Raw genomic sequence first — 19,967 nt, 5'->3', positions numbered from 1 at the left:
CAGACCATAGTGCAGAACTGTTGTGGTAATTGTACTACATGTACCAGTGTGACATGGGACGGTGCCCTGCTAGTTATTCAACAGAAATATACCATGAGAACCTAGGATTCATTCTTGCCTACGGACTATCAAAAGTAAAGACCTTCATCCGTCGTGTATTTTGCTTCTTTTCTGAAGGTCATTTGGGTGTATCTAGCCGGGCAAATTCCTGGGCCCAAAAGCATTAGACAGCTTGAGTTAAAGCGGTACAATCAACACTTAGCAAATGCGGTGACGTGCGGTAACTCCTCGAGACTTATCCCAGGCCTTGTGAGGTAGCAGTAACACGGGAAAGCACTTTCGGTATATAGCAACTCAACTTGATAGGTATTCTGTTTTTGGATAGGCGTAAAAAATAGCCGATCTCCCATAGTCGACACAGTTGAATAACGACAGTTTACTTGACTGCGATGTGTTCGCAGCGTGGAAGCTTCAGATGATACAGATCACAATGAAGCTATCATGGGATTGAAAATAAATGGATGATTACGTGCGACCAAACAGACCACAAGTGAATACTGATTTATCCCACCAAGCTGCGTTCGGGATCGCCAGCCTTAGCAACACTGACGCTGAATGGTGTACACCGATTAGCTCACCAGGCCGAGCAATTGTTCACCGTATCCGGTCTTATCAGACCATGTAATCTTCAGCAGTGGTGTGGGAGAGCAAACACCCTGCTGGCCGAAAACTTCTCGACCGCCAGTAGGCCTTGCAAGCTCGGCATTTTGTTCAGGTGCTTCCGACTGTGTTGTGTTCCACTGAGGTGACCCACTCATTGATTTGACGCCCCTACCACTGAGACTTGATTGGCCTATGGATTTTCTATAAGCAAACCGGGCTGGTAAGCCTTGTCTAGTTGGCTCACCGATTGGTCATCCGAATCTGAATAATCTACCGATTTATTCTATCTTTTTTCATGAGGTGGACAACGGGTGTGGGACGGATGGGCTGTGACCTTCAGTCTCTGTGCCTTTCAAGGGCTCAGCGTGTCTAAGCAAAACTGTACTGCTTGCAATGGCTCGCAGTATTCGCACAATAGAATTGGATTTTCGAAAGCAACGGCGTGTCCCTTTTGGGCTAAAAGAGACAGGCAATTGAGTTCAGAGTACGAGTCCGATCTTTTGAGCCACATCTAGGCATCCCTGGGTATCAGCGATGCTGGGAAAGTATTTAACCAGACTTTTCCGCCAGACGTATGATGGTTGCAGTGACCAATGAAATTCGGTGAGCCGCAAAAATGTGGACGTAGATTAGGATGGCTTTTGGTTTGAGCACAAACGCAACAAAATGCAATATTTTGGCGTAAAAGTCTCATTCCACACACAAAGGTTTTGCAGATAAGAGCACTGCGAGACTACTGGGTCCTGTTTGCAATTCCGATCAATTCAAGTCAACCTGTTTAACCGCATTTCTCATCACCCTAGACGTGTCGCACAATAGTCGACCAGTCGAAAACGTAGTGCTTCGATTGGAACGCAAAACAGCTGCGTTGGAGTTTAAATTTCTAGTTTTTTATGCTGGTTTCACGCAACCCAACAAATCCTTCTGAGATCAATTTCATCTGGAAAGAATGAGCGGGCGATCCTATAACTTTATTTATTTATGACTGGTTAGATAGGGAGATGAGATTAAATTTATGGCTGAAGATAGTGGGAACCTAGACACTCACACCAAGGTTTTCAAGACCGGAAAGGCTGACCAGTGGTGATTACCGAACAAGTGCATTCGACGGTCACTCTGTTTAGGATTGTTGCTGAAGTTGCCAGTGTATAGGAATGGCTAGGATAATGATGTCTTTGGGTTTCGTGAGAGAATTTGTATGCAGAGCAGGTTTTTGTTAAGGCTGGTGCTGTTTTTTTAGCAGTATTGCGTCCAATCGTTCAGTGTGTGCGGTCTACTCATCTATGCGAAGCATCAGTGAGAGAAGTCCGTCGGCACAAAACTAAAAGCGCTACCATCTCAATGGAACACCTTTATTAGAAAAACGACCCGACACCATTAGGTGAGGGAATAGTTATAACCAACTTGATGCAATACGTCGCATCTAGTGTACAAATGTGAAAGTCGGCCATCTTCTCTGATTGGATCCCACACTCTCTCGCTTTGACAGATCGCTTCCTCTGGTTTCTACTTTCCACCACTGATTCCGAAACCTGGCACTAGCCTTCTACCTCCGGACCCCAGTGCACCGGCTATTCGTGACTCGCAGAATATCCAGTGGACCGGCGGTGTGGAGAAATGTCGTTGCCATGGCATGTCGTCTCACTGTGATCCAGTCACGGGGGTTTGTCAAGCCTGCACAGGCAACACCGTTGGGCCTGATTGTGGTCAGTGTGCTGAGGGATATTTCGGTGATCCCAAAAAAGGTCAAACCTGTGTCAAATGTCAGTGCCCGACAGAACAAACCGAGTGAGTTTTCTGACTCATTCACTGCCTATTTTCATTTTACAGGAGTCCGATGAATGCATCTGATTCATCCTCTGTTTTATCTTCCCGTGCATTTGCAATTCAGCTATGCCATTACGTGTACACCATTTCAAGATCGTCCATATGTGGCCCACCAATGTGTATGCAAACCGGGCTACACGGGGCCACGTTGCGAACGCTGTGCACCGGGTTACTTCGGTGACCCGCTTAGTATGATAGCTTGTCAGCCTTGTGAATGTGACCTTTCTGGTTCGAAAAGTGCAAATTGTGACCAACGTACAGGTGCCTGTGACTGTTGGCCCGGAATTCAAGGACGTCGATGTGATCAGTGTGAACCGGACCATGTGGTTGATGCTGGCCGATGTCGCGGTGAGTTTCTTGTATTCCGTAATCTTACTTTGATACATTTGCCAATGGTCAACCCCAAGGATCTAGGTTATTTTGGCGCCCGCAAACTCCTCACTGTGGGTTCTGGGTAATCAGTCTCCCAGTCAGTGGCCAGATATACGATAGGTTTTTGCCCCACTTGTCTGTGTTGAAAATAGTTAGTTGGAAAGTATTCACTTCTAGTTGGCTGCAATATACTACACTATAATGCACTATACTACCGCACCACCGGTCCCTTGGAAACATAGGAATACTGACGTCCGACCAACCGAAAATGTCACGAGTGAGCTCACGAAAGACACAGACACTGCACATGTCCGGCTGTGACTTCAGTCACATAGATGAGGAGGATAGTAACCTAAAGCTTACACTATTTCGCCGTTGCCTTGATGTTATCGTTCTGAATCGCGAGATTAAAGCATGTCCTTATTGGCAGCAGACCAGCAAGCAGTTGTCTCTCATGAGTCAACTGACTTCCATCGATCCTCCAAGCAGGCTGGTTTGTTTTCGCCACTATGACTAAAGTTTGGAAACTTCGTAACCCTCAAGTTTCTGTGTGCGTGCCTACCAATTCGAGGGTGATTCGGTTCAAAATATTCGGTCAAAGTATGAGTATGATCGTTCAGGAAGTTCAAACAGCTAAAACGTTTACTTTGGTTCGTTCGCATTTAACCAGAAATTAGGTCAACTGAATGTTGTGAAGTCGGAATCAGTAGCCTTGAAGTTAGGCGAAAAAGCTGCATTTAGTGATTCCGGCAAAACAAATAGTCCTTTTGATTCAGGATGTGATGAAAAGATTTGTAACGTGGCTGACGGTCGTAACCGGTAAAATGCACCTTCTCAAGACAGATTGAACGGTTGTGCTTCGTCAAAAGCTGCAGTAAAATTCCACGGCTTCGGATTAATTATTATTATTATTATTTACTAAGAGTGTAGTGCTACACTTAACAAAGAAATTTAACTGAAGGAAATTCGGGCGCCAAAAGACTGAATACACATTCTTCAGTGATGCCGGAATCAAGCAGGTCGATTGCCATAATAAGTAGCTCCTTCCCGCGAAAATACAACTAAATGCGTATCGCAAGTTTGTCAAAACAGAGTTCTGTGATCAGTTTCCCGGAGCACGAACACCCGCAAATGGCCGTTGGGCCGTTTCCAAACAAACACTCTACTTCCGACAGTTATCTCTCGCGCTTTTCAAGTTGTCCCTTTTCCCTGCCGTGCTTTGAACTACAGGAGAGTCTTCAAGTAACTTGGAAGAATTTAACACAACGTTATGAACAGTATAGCAACGTTCCTCCATGACACATTCTATCACAGTGATCTGCACTCTGAAGAGACGGTTGCCCTTAGTCCCTCTGTGTCCCGGGTATGAGGTTTAAACTTGTTGGCAGAAACGACCAGTCAGTATTTTCCTTTCGAACACTCATTTGATAATGTTAGTGAGGCTCAAATAGTTTTGTTTCTTGAGCTCGCACATTTTTTACAATAGCGGGTTCTACATTTTTCAAAATTTATTAGTCTGAATGGGAAGTTATAAACAACTCGTGAGGCTCAAAGACGTAATATGCAAACTCTTCCGCTTAATAACAAACGTCTTTCTTAACGGTCCCTCGGTTGAACTCTAAACTATAACCCAATACCAAACTTGTTCATTGTAGACTGTCGTGGACCGTGTACCGGCGAGCTTCTCATCAAGGCGGACGAGGTGAAAGCTCAAATTGACAATTTGAACATGACGTCTCTTGCGTACCAGGGTCTAGCACGTCTCAGGCAACAGGCCGAAGGAGCTCGTAAAAGATTTAGTAAGGAACGAGCTACAAAAGAACAGGAGCTTGTCAAGCATGCACATAGTGTGGCCAAACAAACTGGAGAAATTCGAGCGCTCGCCGACCGTGTGATGGCTACACGCAATGCAATAGAAGTAGCCCGCTGTTCATCCACAGAGAACGTCACACAACTACAGAAGACAGCCCAACGCTTTGAGCACCGTGTGAGAGAGTGGATTCAACGAATTGAAGAGCTGTCCGTGGAAATGCCTGATGAGCGTGTTTTGCAGCGGTGGCTGGAACAAGCAAGAAAAGTCAACACTGACTTGTCAAACATCAATCTGGATAGCACCCAGGAGTGGCTGGACAAACTCATGGATGAGATAAACGAAGTGATTAGTTCAGCAGAACAGTTGTCAAAGTTGGATAAATACAGTAAAACAACCGCAGACCTTGAGCGACTTACAGCCTATCAGTCTCAACAAGTCAAGTTGCATGACGCGCAAATCAAGCTGATGTATGAGATTAGCAATTCAACTGCCCGAGGAAATGTGCGATTAAACGCTGCTCAAGTAAGTTGGAGTTTCCAGTCTGGTGGACCTGAAGTTATAGATATTTCCATGGTCAGACTGAAAAAGGAACTTTCCTTCAAGATGGCCAAGATTCTGTTCAACTTACACCAATTCAAAGCTGACACTCCAGTTAGTTGTTTAAGTTTCCGTCTCCTACCGTGAACGATCTTGCCACAGTTGGTGCGGAATTAAATCATCTCTACGGTCACCACACAAAGAGCTGTCGTGTGCTGCCGGAAACATTTTGAGGTGGTGGATGTAAATCAGTCCAGTGGGTTGCATAACACTAGATCGATAATTAGCAACATAAGGACAAATTACGAACACCTGGGGACAAGAAGGGTCATACTTAAAATTCGTCCTAAGCCCATCTCTATGATGTTATCAGTAGATACTAGGATACCAGGATGGAAAATGATAACGGACATTCAGCGAACAAAGGAGATCGCTTTGTTGTGAACTGAACACAAGGATCATAATGCAGAACTATCCAAAAAAGATGAGTGGCTTTCGTATTTCCTATTTCCAATTTTCCTCATTCACCTCTGGGTGCTACCCATTCCTTTTGCACCAGGGTTAGAAATATATCAGGAAAAGTACTCTGGGGTTGGCAGGAAGAACTGAACAACCCAGAGGGCATCATGGATTTGAGTCTCGATTCAAACGCATGTCAGCAGGGCTGTTAGAACTAGCGTCAGTTTAAACACTCCGTAATTTGAGTGAACATCAGTCTGAAGTAAGGCTATTACCAAAATAGTATTTCGGAAGTCGAGGGTGATGAGTTGACATATCAAGAAAAAATAGCGGTAGCGTCCCAAGACCACATACTTATTTTTAGTAGCAGATAACCGTGATCCTTTCCAAGATATGTAGACCGATTTTTTTTCAACCATGAGGCTTGTTATGTCCACCGTAATCCTTGAAATACCAAAGCTGGTGTTGGTTTAGATGTTACTGTCTCAGCCACGGAGATTACTGTCAACTGACATTCGGTTAACATCATGGTTGTTTGAAAACCAACAATTTTGTCGGCTCTGGAGTTACTCTACTATATGATTTTTAATAATTCCGGTTAGCAGTAAATAATTTTGTGCTTGTTTCACATGAGCGCAGCCGCCATTTGAATGAGATTTTGGGCACTGATTTGGGGTGCAATTAGGGTGCAGTTACTTCGACGCATACTCTTTAGAACATGGCAATAATGCCAGCTGTCTAGTATATCTTCATTAAAGTTCACCGGAATGGGGTGCATAAGGCTCTGCCAGCCCCACACAGAATGACGTCTCTTGTTTCCTTATCCTTCTGTTGACAATTTTTAGCTAAGAATATCGCATACATTACAATTTCGCCAATAGAAACCTAAGGAATGTTCAGAAGCTCAAGCACTTTGATCCGAAAACTTCACAGTGAGAACTGATTACTAAATTCAGTATCTTATCGCTTTTCCTATGTAACATGCGGACATGCAAAACAAATCACCCAATCTCGTTGATCGAGAAAAAGCAGAGAATCAAAGTGAGCCGGTCTAGAAGACAGTTTAGTTTTGGTTTTGGTTGGTGCACGACTGGCTGCCACCATTGTCTTGCCGACACTGGATAGTGTCACACCGTAGTAGAATTAAAAACTTGGCTTTCCGAATTTGGAGACGAAGATCGTCTTTTCAGTCTCCACGTCGTTTAGGGTGTCGAGCAGTAAAATAGAAACAGGATGGCGCTTTGTCTGTGCTTCATAGATGGCAGTGATTCGCGACAGTCGCGGAGTGGAATTATTCCCCTACATAGTAAGGTCGCCGTAAATGGAGCAAAGTGAAGGAAAGTAATGCAAGGCATTGTAAGAGTGCGGCTGCATATGAAAGAGACCAAGAAGAGTAACTACTTTTAATTGACGTCCAGAAAGAATACGCGAGATATGAATATCATATCATGGGTATTTATTCAGGCTCTGCTTGACTGCTGTAGAGTAATCGATAGAAATAATTTAACTTCGTCATGCAGTACTTTGGATGACCATTACAACACACTACCCTTCAACACCGGAAAGTTTCTGTGTTCCGTCCTCCAGAGAAACTAGTCACCCGGTAATTCATATATTTTCGGACAAAAGCGCTTAGCATGTTGAAAAGGAATCAGGACTTTGTAATAAATCTACGATAATAAGGATCCATTTTTGTCATCTTAAATCGATCTCCACAAGACCATTTTCGAACTAATCTGTCTGGTCTACCAACCACCTAAGATTCAAATACCTCTGTCACAAGGTCACGTTTGTAGTCTTGAAAGAGTTTCTGGTTAACTCGTCCGTGCTGAAAGTGCTGACTACACACTGTGTTACAGGTATAAGTCTGCAATAAACAGTGAATTAATTTTCTCTGCAGGCAATGCATTTTTAAGTGTTCACGCAGTAGTAGGAAGTCTAGGACTTTACGGACTATTATTCAGATGTTTCTGATATGTTAGCCAAAGGTGCTTTTACTGTGCTTGATCTGTTGATTGACAACAGGATGACTAAATGACTATGATCCTCATTGACAAGGCAAAAAAACCCCACTGCATGTTCCTTTGATGTTAAGGGATGTTCGGCAGATCGATTTCATCCTTCTTGAGGAGCATCAGATAGCCGTGGTCATCAAGATTCCATCAAATCTATGTTCTACCTAAACACCAGTGACAAAAGGATTCAGTCAGGTCTGTCATTAACGACAATGTACTTTGTTATTTTGTGGTGGTATCATATGTTTCTGACGTCTAACCCAAGTTGGTTTAACCTAGGAAGAAAAATTAGCTCCAATGAACCAGGCACAACTGGCCTCTTATGAGAAAGTCATAAGCGTTTAAAGAAACTTATCGAGTAAAACAATATTTCTCACTAGAAGGAACATATTATTTGTAGTTGGACAATAGGACTATAAAACCTAGGATCAGTTTATGGCTGGCGGCAGCTTCTGGGAAAAAACGTGGGGTTGAGGACGAAGGAATGATCTGGATAGGTATGAATGGTTGCTGCATTCGCAGTTTATTTAAGCTACCAAATATCAGACTGCCGTTTTGCCGCAATCCACAGAGGGAGAGGAACCTCAGTGTTTAAATTAATTAGTCTTGTAGCGGCTACCCTCCTGTCTACTTACCCCTGGAACTAATTTCATTAGCACATCCACATAGACTGTCTATTATCTTGTTTACCCCACATCCACGAGCATCACCTACCATTTCATCAGCACGTACTTCTCTCCTTCGTTAAGAGGAGAGTGTTTGTAGAGGTCACTCATCAGATCACGCGTCACAAACACTTCAACCACGTGACAATTCCTGTCCCACTTGCAACCTTAGCCGACAACATGTTCAGTAAAACTTCTCAACCATTTTCGTTTACGCAGCCACCACTTGCGTCACGCGCCAGGATTAGGAAATCCATTCAACACATCAGGTCAAGTTGTATTCATGTTCGTGCAAGTATCAAACACGAAGGGAGACCCCTGTCTTCACAATGCACACAATGAATAGGCACACAGACAGACACGAGTTCGTTCCACGCGAAGAAGTCACTACCTTGTGGGCATCTTTTGTTGCACCCAGTTGGGTATTGTCTAAATGCTTTGTATATCAGTCCTTCCCTGTCAGATAATCCTCGCTATCCATTTCGAGAGGGTCACCAGGTGGTTGCTTTCACTTCTCGGAAGGCATGTAGTCAAAGCTCATTATCTTCATTTCAATATGTCCATAGAACCCAATACATTTGGAAAATTGTTGTCCATATCGTCACGGTGGTAACCTGAACACTACCCACTAGACTGCTCCTTGTAGCGTCTTTTAAGCTGTGTGTGCCTATCTGTTAGGACGTTTTCGAAAGCAACACTTTGTGTTGTTTAGGGATGATACAGTACACATGGAGTTGCTGAAAACTCTTCAACAGCTCACGAACGGTTTCCACCTTCTTGGGGCTGGTCAGGTGCAGTCCTCGATTTCGTGTCAAATTTGTGTTACACTTGAACCCAAATAGGACGGAATTCGCCAACTACTCTCATTTGCATACGAAATTGGTTTTCACGGAGTCTGTGGTTTATAGTGCTTTTTTTATGAGTAGTGTGGCGCGTCTGGACGATGCATTGCGGTATTTCGATTATCGTGTCAACTGAAACATGAGACGGCCTGGTGCAGAACATTCAGTTGAAGACCATTATAAACGCTAGACTGCCGGATTCAGTTGAGTCTCTAGTCTGCAAATGTAAGTATTTGGTAAACACTAGGTGTTGCTCACCAACATATTGATGCTCATTTCTTGTTAATCCGTACCACTCACTTTTAGGAAAAAAGCGACGCACTCAAAAAAGCTGCCACTGAGGCTGCTGAATTGAACGTGATTCAAGCATTCCAGGAGAGTCTCGAAAAGCTCCAAGAGCAGATAGATCAGATAGCGACAATACCACCAGAAGAACTTCAGTCCCGCTTGGATGAAGCCAAAGCTGCATTAAAGTACATCACTGGCATCGATTTGGCCGATCTGGATGGCATTTACGTGCCGTCAAACCTGCTCAGTGGTGTAGTCGAACCGTTGGAGCGTGAATCAGAACGCATCTTATCCACACTACGCTACTCGACCAAAATCAATCAAACCATTGTTGCCCTGGAAGCATACGAATCTATTGCAAACAATATGAAAAAGGCGGAGGAAGCGACAATAAAAGCTGAAGAAGCTTTACAGGAATCGACCGGTCCAGAGTCTTGGCAGGAAAGACGTGAAAAAATTCAGTTGATCGGGAAAAAATTGGCAGAGGCTATGGAGGCTCAAGAAGCTACAGTCAACAGTCGGAATGAGACTTTAAAGGAGGTGATGAAGCAAGTGGATAGTTCAAAGATGGAGTTGGACGAGGTGCAAAAAACGGCAGATAAGACATTATCTGACGCAAAATCGGCCATAAAAAATGGTAGGTTTTTCAGTTCTATTTTGATTTATCCATATAATTGTGGAAAATAGTCCACACATTGGTATGCTCGTCATTCAGCTACAGTAAGGGAGTTGAAGCATGCGACTCAGTCGAACACGTCCAAGCAGTGCTCTTTGAGAATAACTGTCTACAGAAGGATGGAAGTGTAGTATATGCTCTAATAAACGCATAACTCGTTCGGATACTGAGGCTGGTACATGTTTCATTCACTTCTGATGATCTACATATACAGCCCCATCTTAAATGTCGATGCAGCCAGGAGAAGATGAAAGTACTTCGCTCATTTACGAGACTTTTTCTAAATGAATAGCAGGAGAGTGAACCCTAACCGAGAACAACCTGCTCATTTGAACTGAAAGATATTTTCTGTATGATTTAAACCTAATATGGAAACGGCAGTGTCCGCACACTTTGTTCTTCGCCGCATGCGTAATTTAATGGATGCAAAGAAGCCGTTCAGTTGTTTTCTAGTCGTTAAAAGTGAATTCGAGGCCACTTCTCATATTTCTTTGACTCTGTAATGTTTTTGAAATTTGTGCAAGCTAACTCCTACGGAAGGGCATAACCTAGTCAATAGTGCTTCGTTGCATCGGCCGGATTCGGTCTCTCTTGAAGAATTCTCTGTGATAAAGGTTCATCCTGAAGGCTGGTTCCCCCGATACCGACCTCCTATGAGAATGGTCCCCATAGGGACTGTTAATGACCAGGGCCAGTCAACTTACCTGCATCAAAGTCCTTCAGTGAAATTCCTGATGCACCTGTTAAGTGCCACATTTATACGCTCAAAACCAAAAGACCTTTTTATTCCATAGGCTCTAAGGATGGAGTAAAATAGAGCACACAGGGCCTTCGTAAAATCTGTCCATAATATGTAGTGGAAGATAATGACGATAATGAGGTAGTGGTGATAGTGCTGTTCGTAATGGTAATAGAGTGCACTTGATGACGTTGATGCTAACGATGATGAAACATGCTCATATTTTCCCCATTTCAGTCCAGTCGGTCAAACAATTGCTTGCCAGTACAGATCCGCTGACAAAGAACATATCGGCTTTGGTTGAACAACAAGGCAGTCTAATGAATCGATTGCAGAGCAGACTCAAATCGGCAGAGAACCGATACGCCAAGTTGCAAGGAACCGCCCAGTCGGCAGGTTAGTTATGCTGTTTTCGCTTTAGGGCATCTGAAACACAATTATGTATAGATTGGCTTAGGACTGATTTTCATAGAATTAGCTCAGACATTCACGAGTAACTGGCATTCTAAACTGAAAAGAAGCACTTTTTTGGGGGCTCAACTTTGCTAAGTTCCAGTATCAAACATTCCTTAGCAGCTATGCCATCGATTTTCTGAGTTCTAAATAACCTCATTCAGATTATGCGAACTTCTTGCCGGCCATGACGAAAATGTGAATATAAACCTTGGTTGAACAGTCAACAATCACAGTTCCAGTTTCCATCGGCTGGGCGACTTGCTAAACACGGGACCACAGGGTTTGGCCTATAGGCACTGTTCACATATATAAGCGCGATCGAAAGGGTGGCGCATTTCTTTGGCACCGTTGGTCAAAAATTGAAGTAATGTTCGCAACAAGGTCTACTTTGAAGATTTAAAAGTATTGTCCACAAAGCTTGATATGCGTTGAATGATGAATAAAGCAGGAAACCAGTGACGAAGGTTACATAAATAGCTGCCCTGAAGAACCCACTCGGTATTCTGAATATCCAAACTCATAGATTTCCTCTATTCAGCCTAGTTTCTGGCTTTCATGAGCGTCAAGACTTACGGATGTGATGTTTTAACAATTGGGAAAAATCTGATTTTATTGTTTGTTTCAGTTGACCAGGCTAACGGCACACAAACTTCTCTGGTCAAAGCTATTACTGAGGCAGAGGAATCAATCAAGCAATTGGACTCGAAACTTACTCATTTACGTCGATTAGCCGATGAAGCCAGGTCCATGCTGGACGTCAATTACGGTGCTCTGGCTCAAGATCCTGTGCCAATATCCTTGGATCGTGATTGTGTCTATTCACTGGTTCCATACTCTTTGACCAAATCTCGCATCTTTGACATAGAGTTTTGGTTCCGCCTCCACGGTTCAAGTTCGGAAACTGACGGCGTTATGATGGTCGGCCGCCGTGCATTCATTGGTCACACGCAAATGTTTGCATTCACACTAGAATCGGCGGGCAAAACGTTGCGGTTTTCTTGGAATATTCCAAACGGTAAGCTGGAACTGGATTCGATCAGAGAAGAGATTTGGTATCAGGTACGAGTGACTTCAATGTGGGGTGAAACAAAAATGATGTTACTCGAACGACCTGATGAGGGATCACAAAAACCCCAGTACCGAGAGGTTGCCACAAATGCCAGTGCAAACTATCCAGAGTCAGCTCTGATGCTCGACAGACAGATGGAGATTCGTATAGGAGGAGCAAATCCATCTCAGTCTCGGTTGCTGAACCCAGAAGCTTGGGGGGACAATGGAGCCGAGGTATTCTGGACACGTCTTCTGTCCTTGGACTCTACACAGTTTTGCATCTTCAACTTACGTATTGGAGCCACAGCGGTCGGTCTTGTGGACCTGGCAGCGGCAAGCAGCGGTTGCCAACAACCTTCGCGAATGGTGTGTCAGATGTAAGTATTCAACATTACCTCCGTACAATTGAGTTATATTTGGATCTGTACTAAGTCGCCATGATCCCACACAACTTTGGTAATGTGGTAGAGTGGGGCGTCCTAATAAAATTTAATATGTTATTAGGTCATTTTGTGAAAACCAGGCGCCAAGCGTTATGCTTGACAATGATGACTTCTGTTAGCGCTCTGGTTGATTATCAGAAGATGACAAACACTAATAAATGCCTGTTTTTACCAAAATGATGATGATTACAATAGTTATGTGCGCTTGAGTAAAATAAATACAATGCAAGAAGGGAATAGGCCAAAAAGTGACCTATCGTTTGAGTGCAACGGTTGAGAGTTTCTGAGTGGAGTTCCGGTCTCTGCAGTGTAGCTGCTTCATGTGTTCTAAAGTTGTCCGTGGAGACTTGTGGAGCTCGATTGATTGACTTCCTGTTCTGTGCACGCGCGTGGGTGTCTGGGTAGCCGAGTTGCATGCCTATTTATTGTGTGCAGTGTGAAGAGAGGGGTGTTTGTTCGTGTTTGATACTTGCAGGATCATAAATACAACTTGACCTGGTGTGGTTGAAGGTCGTAATGAGAGCTAGTCACGAACGGTTAAATGGGCAATCTTGTAGCCGCGGGTTCGAAACCCCCTTGAGTTTCGTAATAGGTGTGGCTACTAATGGTTCTCGTTTAGTAAGAAACAGATGTCAATGTTTCTGGGCTTTTCCGCATAGATTAGCCTATTCGCCACTACCAGCTTTAGACAGAGGCAATAAAAGAAGTGCGTTTGAATGAACAATAAATGGCAGAGCAGCTGAAATGATTAGAATCAGCTTTGCCTAATTCCTCAGCGGACTTCTGGGCCTATGTTTCCGTATGCTAGTGGCGTTACCAAAGCCAGGATTTCTGAGGTTCCTGGCCTGAGTTTGTAACCGACTCTAAGTGCTCTTTGGCTCTTCTTGTTTGCCTCAAAATGGTGCGATACTTTATGCAATCTTTTTCGAACATGTAGGAGATTCACAAGGGAATGAAACTCACTGAGTAGGATATCTGAGCTGAAGGTAGAGTATGCTTTTAAATGTTAGGGTATAAGCTGTTGAGCTGGATACCCAGTTTTCAGGAGACAAAATAATGGAGATTTCTGTTCGCTGTAAAAGCTTCAATTGGGTAAAATCAACTGGATATGGGGCAAGATGTTGGTGCTAATGTTGTGCACGAACTAACTGGAAGCAACCCAGTCGAAGAGCAGAAAAGGAGAAGTAAATAAGTTCCCCAGGGTGTCAGGCCACCGTTTTCTCGCCGGTGGGATGATTGCATTGGACGACGGAGAAACGTGGTTATAAGGACAGAACCAAACCAAACCTGTAGACTTACTATTATGGGCAATCCTCGTACTTAAAGTCCAAGTTGGGTAGTTTATTCAAATTGATCAAGGCCTATGTTTTACAGCATTCTAAATGTCTGGAGAGTCATACCATGATGGATTCACGCTGCTATCATGTGCGCCATACTTTTATGGGGTTAATAAAGCTCACGTTCTAAAGTGTGGCAGGCAACATTTAATTTCATTGATCGTGAGTAGATAGATTGCTTTCAAGAAAAATGGGGTGAATTTGAAGGTGCCAGGACACCAAAGATGCAGGACCGCTTTGAATGTCGCGAGTTTATTAACTGAAACTCTGACGTTCCAACCAATGAGGGTCTTTATTTGAGGAATGGTTTATTAAGAACAGTTGAGTATTCCTAAGTAGTTCGCGCTAAATATGGTCAATAAGAATGACCACTTTTACAAGATAACGACTTTCTTCAACATAAGCAGCTACCTACAATGTTGAACAGAGCGTGCAATAGGTGTGGAACCTGTTCTTCAGTAGGATGCGTTGCACAAAACCGTTTTATGTGCTGCAGCATTTAAGCTAAGGATGTACTAACCTTATATAACACAATCCATGAAATGACTCAGTGGTGAGAGGGCAAATTTATTGACCGGAAGGTGGGTGGTTCGAACCCGACCTTTGCATCCCGACTTCTCCTGTCTAGGCTTGGGCAACCTGGCAGTATCCCAACCCTCGTTCTTCCTTCAGGTAGCACGGCAACTAGACACCGAGTGAGTGTAATGACGGAACGATTATATTTTTTATTATTACAACGAAATCAGTCAGTCACTGGAGTTAGCCTGTGTGCAACATTTGTTTGTCTGCACTCCTTTTGGACTATCACTATGAGGAGACGGCTTGCCCGTGTGCATTTTCGCGGCAATTTCCGGCGGCATGTCTATGGCCAAGCCACACTTTGAATGGATAGAAGCGTTTCTATGAATCGTCCAACCAGTCACGAACGAACCCGTTAATCTGATTTATCTGTAAGATATGAGCATTTGCCACTGCACCAGTCGATTTTAATTTGCGGTGTGTTACATCGTCTAATCCGACCATTCATAAGCAACAAAGTTCGTTTCCTATCCTTGTTACACCCAGCTCCAACTACCGCCCCATAGTGCGAGATGGTCACATCTGGCGTACCCAGGGCAAAATGGATAACGTTACGGCAACCCCCCGTTCACCTCGCAGGAGTCCACCAAACTTTGTACTCCAGCGTATGTTCTTCTATGACTTTGCCGGAGCTGGCGGATATGCGCGGATACAAGGTTTCAAAGATCTCAAATTCTGTGAAGACCGCCTCCAATTCCAAGTGACTCCACTTCAACGGGCGCAGCAGAACAAGATGATGGTTTTTACGTTCTTCAATTTTGACAAGGTTAGTCAAGAACATTCAGAACTTGCTTTTCTTGGCAATTTTTAATGGCAGCGAGATTCAAGAATGACGGTTTAACAGACGGTAGAAAGCGTCCCTACCTGTCGAGGGTTCCATAATGGATGATTCAAATGTTAGTCTAACTTGGGTGAAATTCCACAGCAAAAGGCTGGCCAGTGATTGGAAAGCCAAGCGCGCTAATGCATTTCATTGACTCTCTAAAATATGTGAATAAAAAGAACATCGCAGCGGTCGACAACTTAAGGGTTCAGTAATAAGCTAAAGCTATAAGTTAGCCGAAAAGATCAATCCTGTGGAGGAGGGTAGTCTGTAGATGATACAAGCCTTCTCTCACGATGATTCCCCTAGTCTGTCCTTATCTTAATGAGACTTGTGATAAGACTATCACCGACTAAAACTATCGCGATTGCGTTTTAATCAGCATCGCAAACTCCCATGAGAGGTACCCTACAGGAGAAAACACACTTTTAGCAGGACAAGCTTTGGGACACACTTATTTGAATTCCCATACCTCTCTAGGAGGCAACCCACGATCTCAAGTATACCTTCTGGTTCGTCCCAAAAAAAGGGAACAGTATGGTGGAAATGCCCGTTGGGTTGAGCCTCGATTCTCCAGTCATAGGTCTCCCAAAGACGATGTGTCCACACTGTTTTTGTGTGTACAAGAGATTGGCAACTGCCCTAAAAAATAGGACCAGGCAACACATGCCAACCTAAGATGTTTTCGTCTCGGGTGATTGATTTTTCTTTGGGGTATCATGACTGACAGGGAGCTGTGTTATTTTCTATCCACCTGAGGACTCGCTTGAAGAACACTATTTATTTTCCCAGTCAAGCTGATCTCCCAGCGTTATCGACGAATTAAGTGAAGTGAGACCGGTGTAAATTTGTTTTTATAAGCACCATTTTCTAAACAATACCGCTATAATAATTGAATGACTTTAACGCTTAGCTCAGTAACCTCCAATACTCAAGTCTGTATTGAGCGCAACAATAAGTTTAACCCTTCAAATTAGATTATATCGCTATGGTTCACTGTTTGTTTTGGCTAACCTGACACATTTACCCTGGATATTGTTTTCAAAAGTCGGCTTCCTAGCTACGTTGGCGACTGGCACTCTTACGGTCTTTCTGCTGATCATTGCGCATGTCCCATATGATGTTGTGTTAACAGATATCTAATCAAAATAAGCAAGATGGTAGATAGATAGATATATAGATTCCAAAACTTTGTTTCTGTGCCCAAACATTTTATCGTGTCCCTCATTCAGGATTATGGAGTTACGGTGACTCTAGTGAACGGACAGCCAAAGGCGACTCGTTGGACTGGTGGACAGCTTTACCGTTCCCCACACAAGGCCGAAATGGCAGACATGACTGAGATGTTCCGGCGCAGAGTGCTGCGCAAATCTCAGACATATAAGCCTCGTTTGCGTCGTCAGCTGGTAGGTGGAGCTAGCGAGGAGAAGCGCGAGGTGTCAATCACGCAGTCAGAACTGACAGTTCGTCTCTGGCGTCTGAATGAATTTCTAACCACTGACTGCAACGATGACGTGATATTGTTCGTCGGCGGAATACCACCTGGCTATTACGCAATGAGAAGACGAATGCTTGAGTAAGTTTATCTTGCAATTATGTAGACACCAATAGGCTGCACTGAAGCGGTTCATGTGTTGGTGGGTCGCCATTGCAGTGGTTTATAGAATTTGCGTGGTGAACCGCGCATCGGTTTCCTTCTTGTGGCTTCCGATTTCACCAAAACCGTCACAATATGGAACCCGAGTTTGCAGCTACAAGACACATTCTCTGAAATCTTTGAATATAGGGTTAACGTTTATTATCCCTGAAAATGAGCACTCAAGTTTCTACGGCTTTGCACCGAATCTAGTTTTGAACATGCGCTCAAAATTTCATCTAAACGATCCTGTTACGCATCCTGTTTTCTAACTGGGCGTTGGTGGACACGTTATGGAGTTCTTCAAGCCAGCGCAAGGATAATTGACCGCTACGGCCCATCGGTCCACTTCCCGCCCTTTATACAACTAGCCTCGTTTCACTACCATCCAAAATTGCAGAGCGAGCGCATTGATTAATCAACACGGTGGTTTGCTCATCGACTGGCGCAGCCTACGATCAGGTCACCATGTGTGGGCTTATGACATCAGATGTGTTTGTCTGATTCGTGATCTGTACAGAACGGCTGTTTGGTGTCTAGCGCCTGAACAATAAAACCAAAGCATCATCCACTGTGAGTCAGTAAAAACAACCCTCAGCTGGTCGTTCGCTTGTTCGCTGAGCTGGGCAATTTGATTGCAAACTTTTCATCACCAATCGAGGTGACATCATCAGTGCGTTATTGGGGAGCGTTGTTGTGCGTAGCGGTGGGTCGGTGGTTGTGCCAAGTGAACAAGCCAAAGACCATCTACCCTACCTGAGCTACCAACATTTTCCTCCATCGACAACCCTCAGCAGTATACACGGTCGGAATAAATATTGCATTGCTACTGTGCACAATCTGTTAAAGACCAAATCATCTCAATGTGTGACATCTAGGCTGCCGTGAGTAGTGTGACAAAACGTGTTGGGTGTTGTGATTAGAGCTAGGATGGGTTATGAACATGTATTTTATGAGCGATTGCACGAGCAGTAATCAGTGCACGATCTGTCGCACTGAGCATCCCGCTGATACACATTGGCTCGTGTGGTAGACCAACGGGCTTCGCAGAAAAAATAGAAGGAATGCTTGAAATAGTACTACTCCTGATAACTTCCAGTTTTCACACCTGTCTTATAGAGTGAGGCCCCAGAAATACTGGTGAGCTGGTGTTAGCAGAGCGTTCAACCGTACTATTCCCAGAAGCCGTTGTACAATGTGACGCCTTTTCTCAGAATAACTACATCTGAATTCAGTAATTCAAAACAGATTACAAGATTTCATTTAGTGTAGAGCTTCAAAAATTCAGTTTGTCCACTGTTATACTGTAATTAGCTTGTTCAACTCACAATATACTCAAGAAATACGGCCGCGTTAGAGGTGCTCTTCATTGACTTGACGCCGATCTCTTGTTCAGATGGATAAGTGTTATATTAAACATAGTTACTACTACGGTGCACTACGGTTTGAAAAATGCCGACACATAACTGAAAGGCGTTAAATCCGCTCAGCAACTGCAGTGACGTTTTTTCATAGTTAAAGCCTAGAATGGTAGTACTGGTGAAAGGAAGAAGGCCTTCGCTGCGGAGTTATTTATTCGGAAATGCCAACTGACCGGTTACAGACCAGTGAACAGGGAAGCAAAACTCTAATCTGCATCTTAGTTACAAAAACTGGACACAGATCTTCTCCCAAACGAGTCTTCCTAGAGATTCGTTGCCTCCACTCTTTCTTCGGTCAAATCCAAGCAAATGTTACAAAGTGGCCCCACGAATTCCGCAACAGAATCTCCTTTTTCAGTCGACGCAAAGCGAAATCCTACGAACAACACATACTACTCGCGTGCCTCCCGATCAGTAGTATCACCGTTACACTGGTAGTACTGGCCCTGAATCTAGAACAGCTATGTGCTTCATTGTGTAGCATGATTGCCCTGAATGTGGTGTATGAGCTAAGCCCAAAGAAACCAGCTGGATCCTTTCACTTGCCTATTGTTGGCCAGCGTACTAATGGATAATTTCAGCTGGTGCAGAAGAAGGCTGCTGTTTCATTTTGATGTATCTACAGCACCGATGAGTTTCCTCATGAATCCGAAATAGGTATGCCTGAACTCGGACGGGAATGCTTGCTCAATGAAACTTAACTCTGTCTCTTCTCTTCTTGCCGCTAGACTCGGACTGACTCTGACACCATTTGCTGGGCGAATCGGGCTAACGAATGATAAACCAAGTCAAGATGGTGGGCTATTCTTGGAAGAGTACACAAGCACACCTCTTTCTCAGTTTGGAGACACACAGTTTACTGACCTGACTCAACGCCGAGAAGCCATGAGTTTGGTAAGTATCATGAGCGTAGTCTGCTGACTGAGTATTTTTGAATTTTTTACTTGTTGTTTTATCCCGCAAAACCGTGGGATATATTGCCTATTTACGCTCACACTGCCAGCCGGTTCTTCATTTACGTTTCAGTCCAACGTTGCACCAGATTCGCAATACTGCCTGCGGCTGACACCCGAATGGGTTCAGACAGGCAAGCCGGATGTCAAAGAACTTCTTCGTTTGAATGAGAAAGTCTTAGGTTCACCCTGGGAGCCAGGGATCAGCATGACCGTGCGATTCAATCCTCTGCTAATTCCAACCGAGAATATCTACCTTCTGCGTCTCCAACTGGTAAATCTTATGGTTTGCATTTAGTTTTGGCTATTGGCTATTATTCTGATTTTGCTCCTGATGCAGCCACCCTTGAAGACCAACAATTAAATTACCTGT

At 43.9% G+C, this 19,967-nt stretch overlaps 1 protein-coding gene across 1 annotated transcript in view; it reads left to right on the top strand.

The window, feature by feature from the left end:
- The window catches only part of T265_10681 (hypothetical protein), a gene marked incomplete at both ends in the record, with an annotated part of 100,422 nt that overhangs the window by 60,272 nt on the left and 20,183 nt on the right, over positions 1 to 19,967 (top strand). Inside the window, 10 exons of the mRNA XM_009177136.1 lie at positions 2,153 to 2,451; positions 2,555 to 2,838; positions 4,518 to 5,197; positions 9,500 to 10,118; positions 11,134 to 11,292; positions 11,978 to 12,779; positions 15,248 to 15,527; positions 16,817 to 17,160; positions 19,370 to 19,535; positions 19,668 to 19,868. Of these exons, the coding sequence (XP_009175400.1) occupies positions 2,153 to 2,451; positions 2,555 to 2,838; positions 4,518 to 5,197; positions 9,500 to 10,118; positions 11,134 to 11,292; positions 11,978 to 12,779; positions 15,248 to 15,527; positions 16,817 to 17,160; positions 19,370 to 19,535; positions 19,668 to 19,868 (3,834 nt within the window). The remainder of the gene's footprint in view (positions 1 to 2,152; positions 2,452 to 2,554; positions 2,839 to 4,517; positions 5,198 to 9,499; positions 10,119 to 11,133; positions 11,293 to 11,977; positions 12,780 to 15,247; positions 15,528 to 16,816; positions 17,161 to 19,369; positions 19,536 to 19,667; positions 19,869 to 19,967) is intronic.

This window comes from Opisthorchis viverrini (genome assembly GCF_000715545.1).
Source record: "Opisthorchis viverrini unplaced genomic scaffold opera_v5_393, whole genome shotgun sequence".
Lineage (NCBI taxonomy): Eukaryota > Metazoa > Platyhelminthes > Trematoda > Opisthorchiida > Opisthorchiidae > Opisthorchis > Opisthorchis viverrini.
The sequence above is the reverse complement of the archived record's forward strand: the minus strand, read 5'-3'. Positions and strand labels throughout refer to the sequence as shown.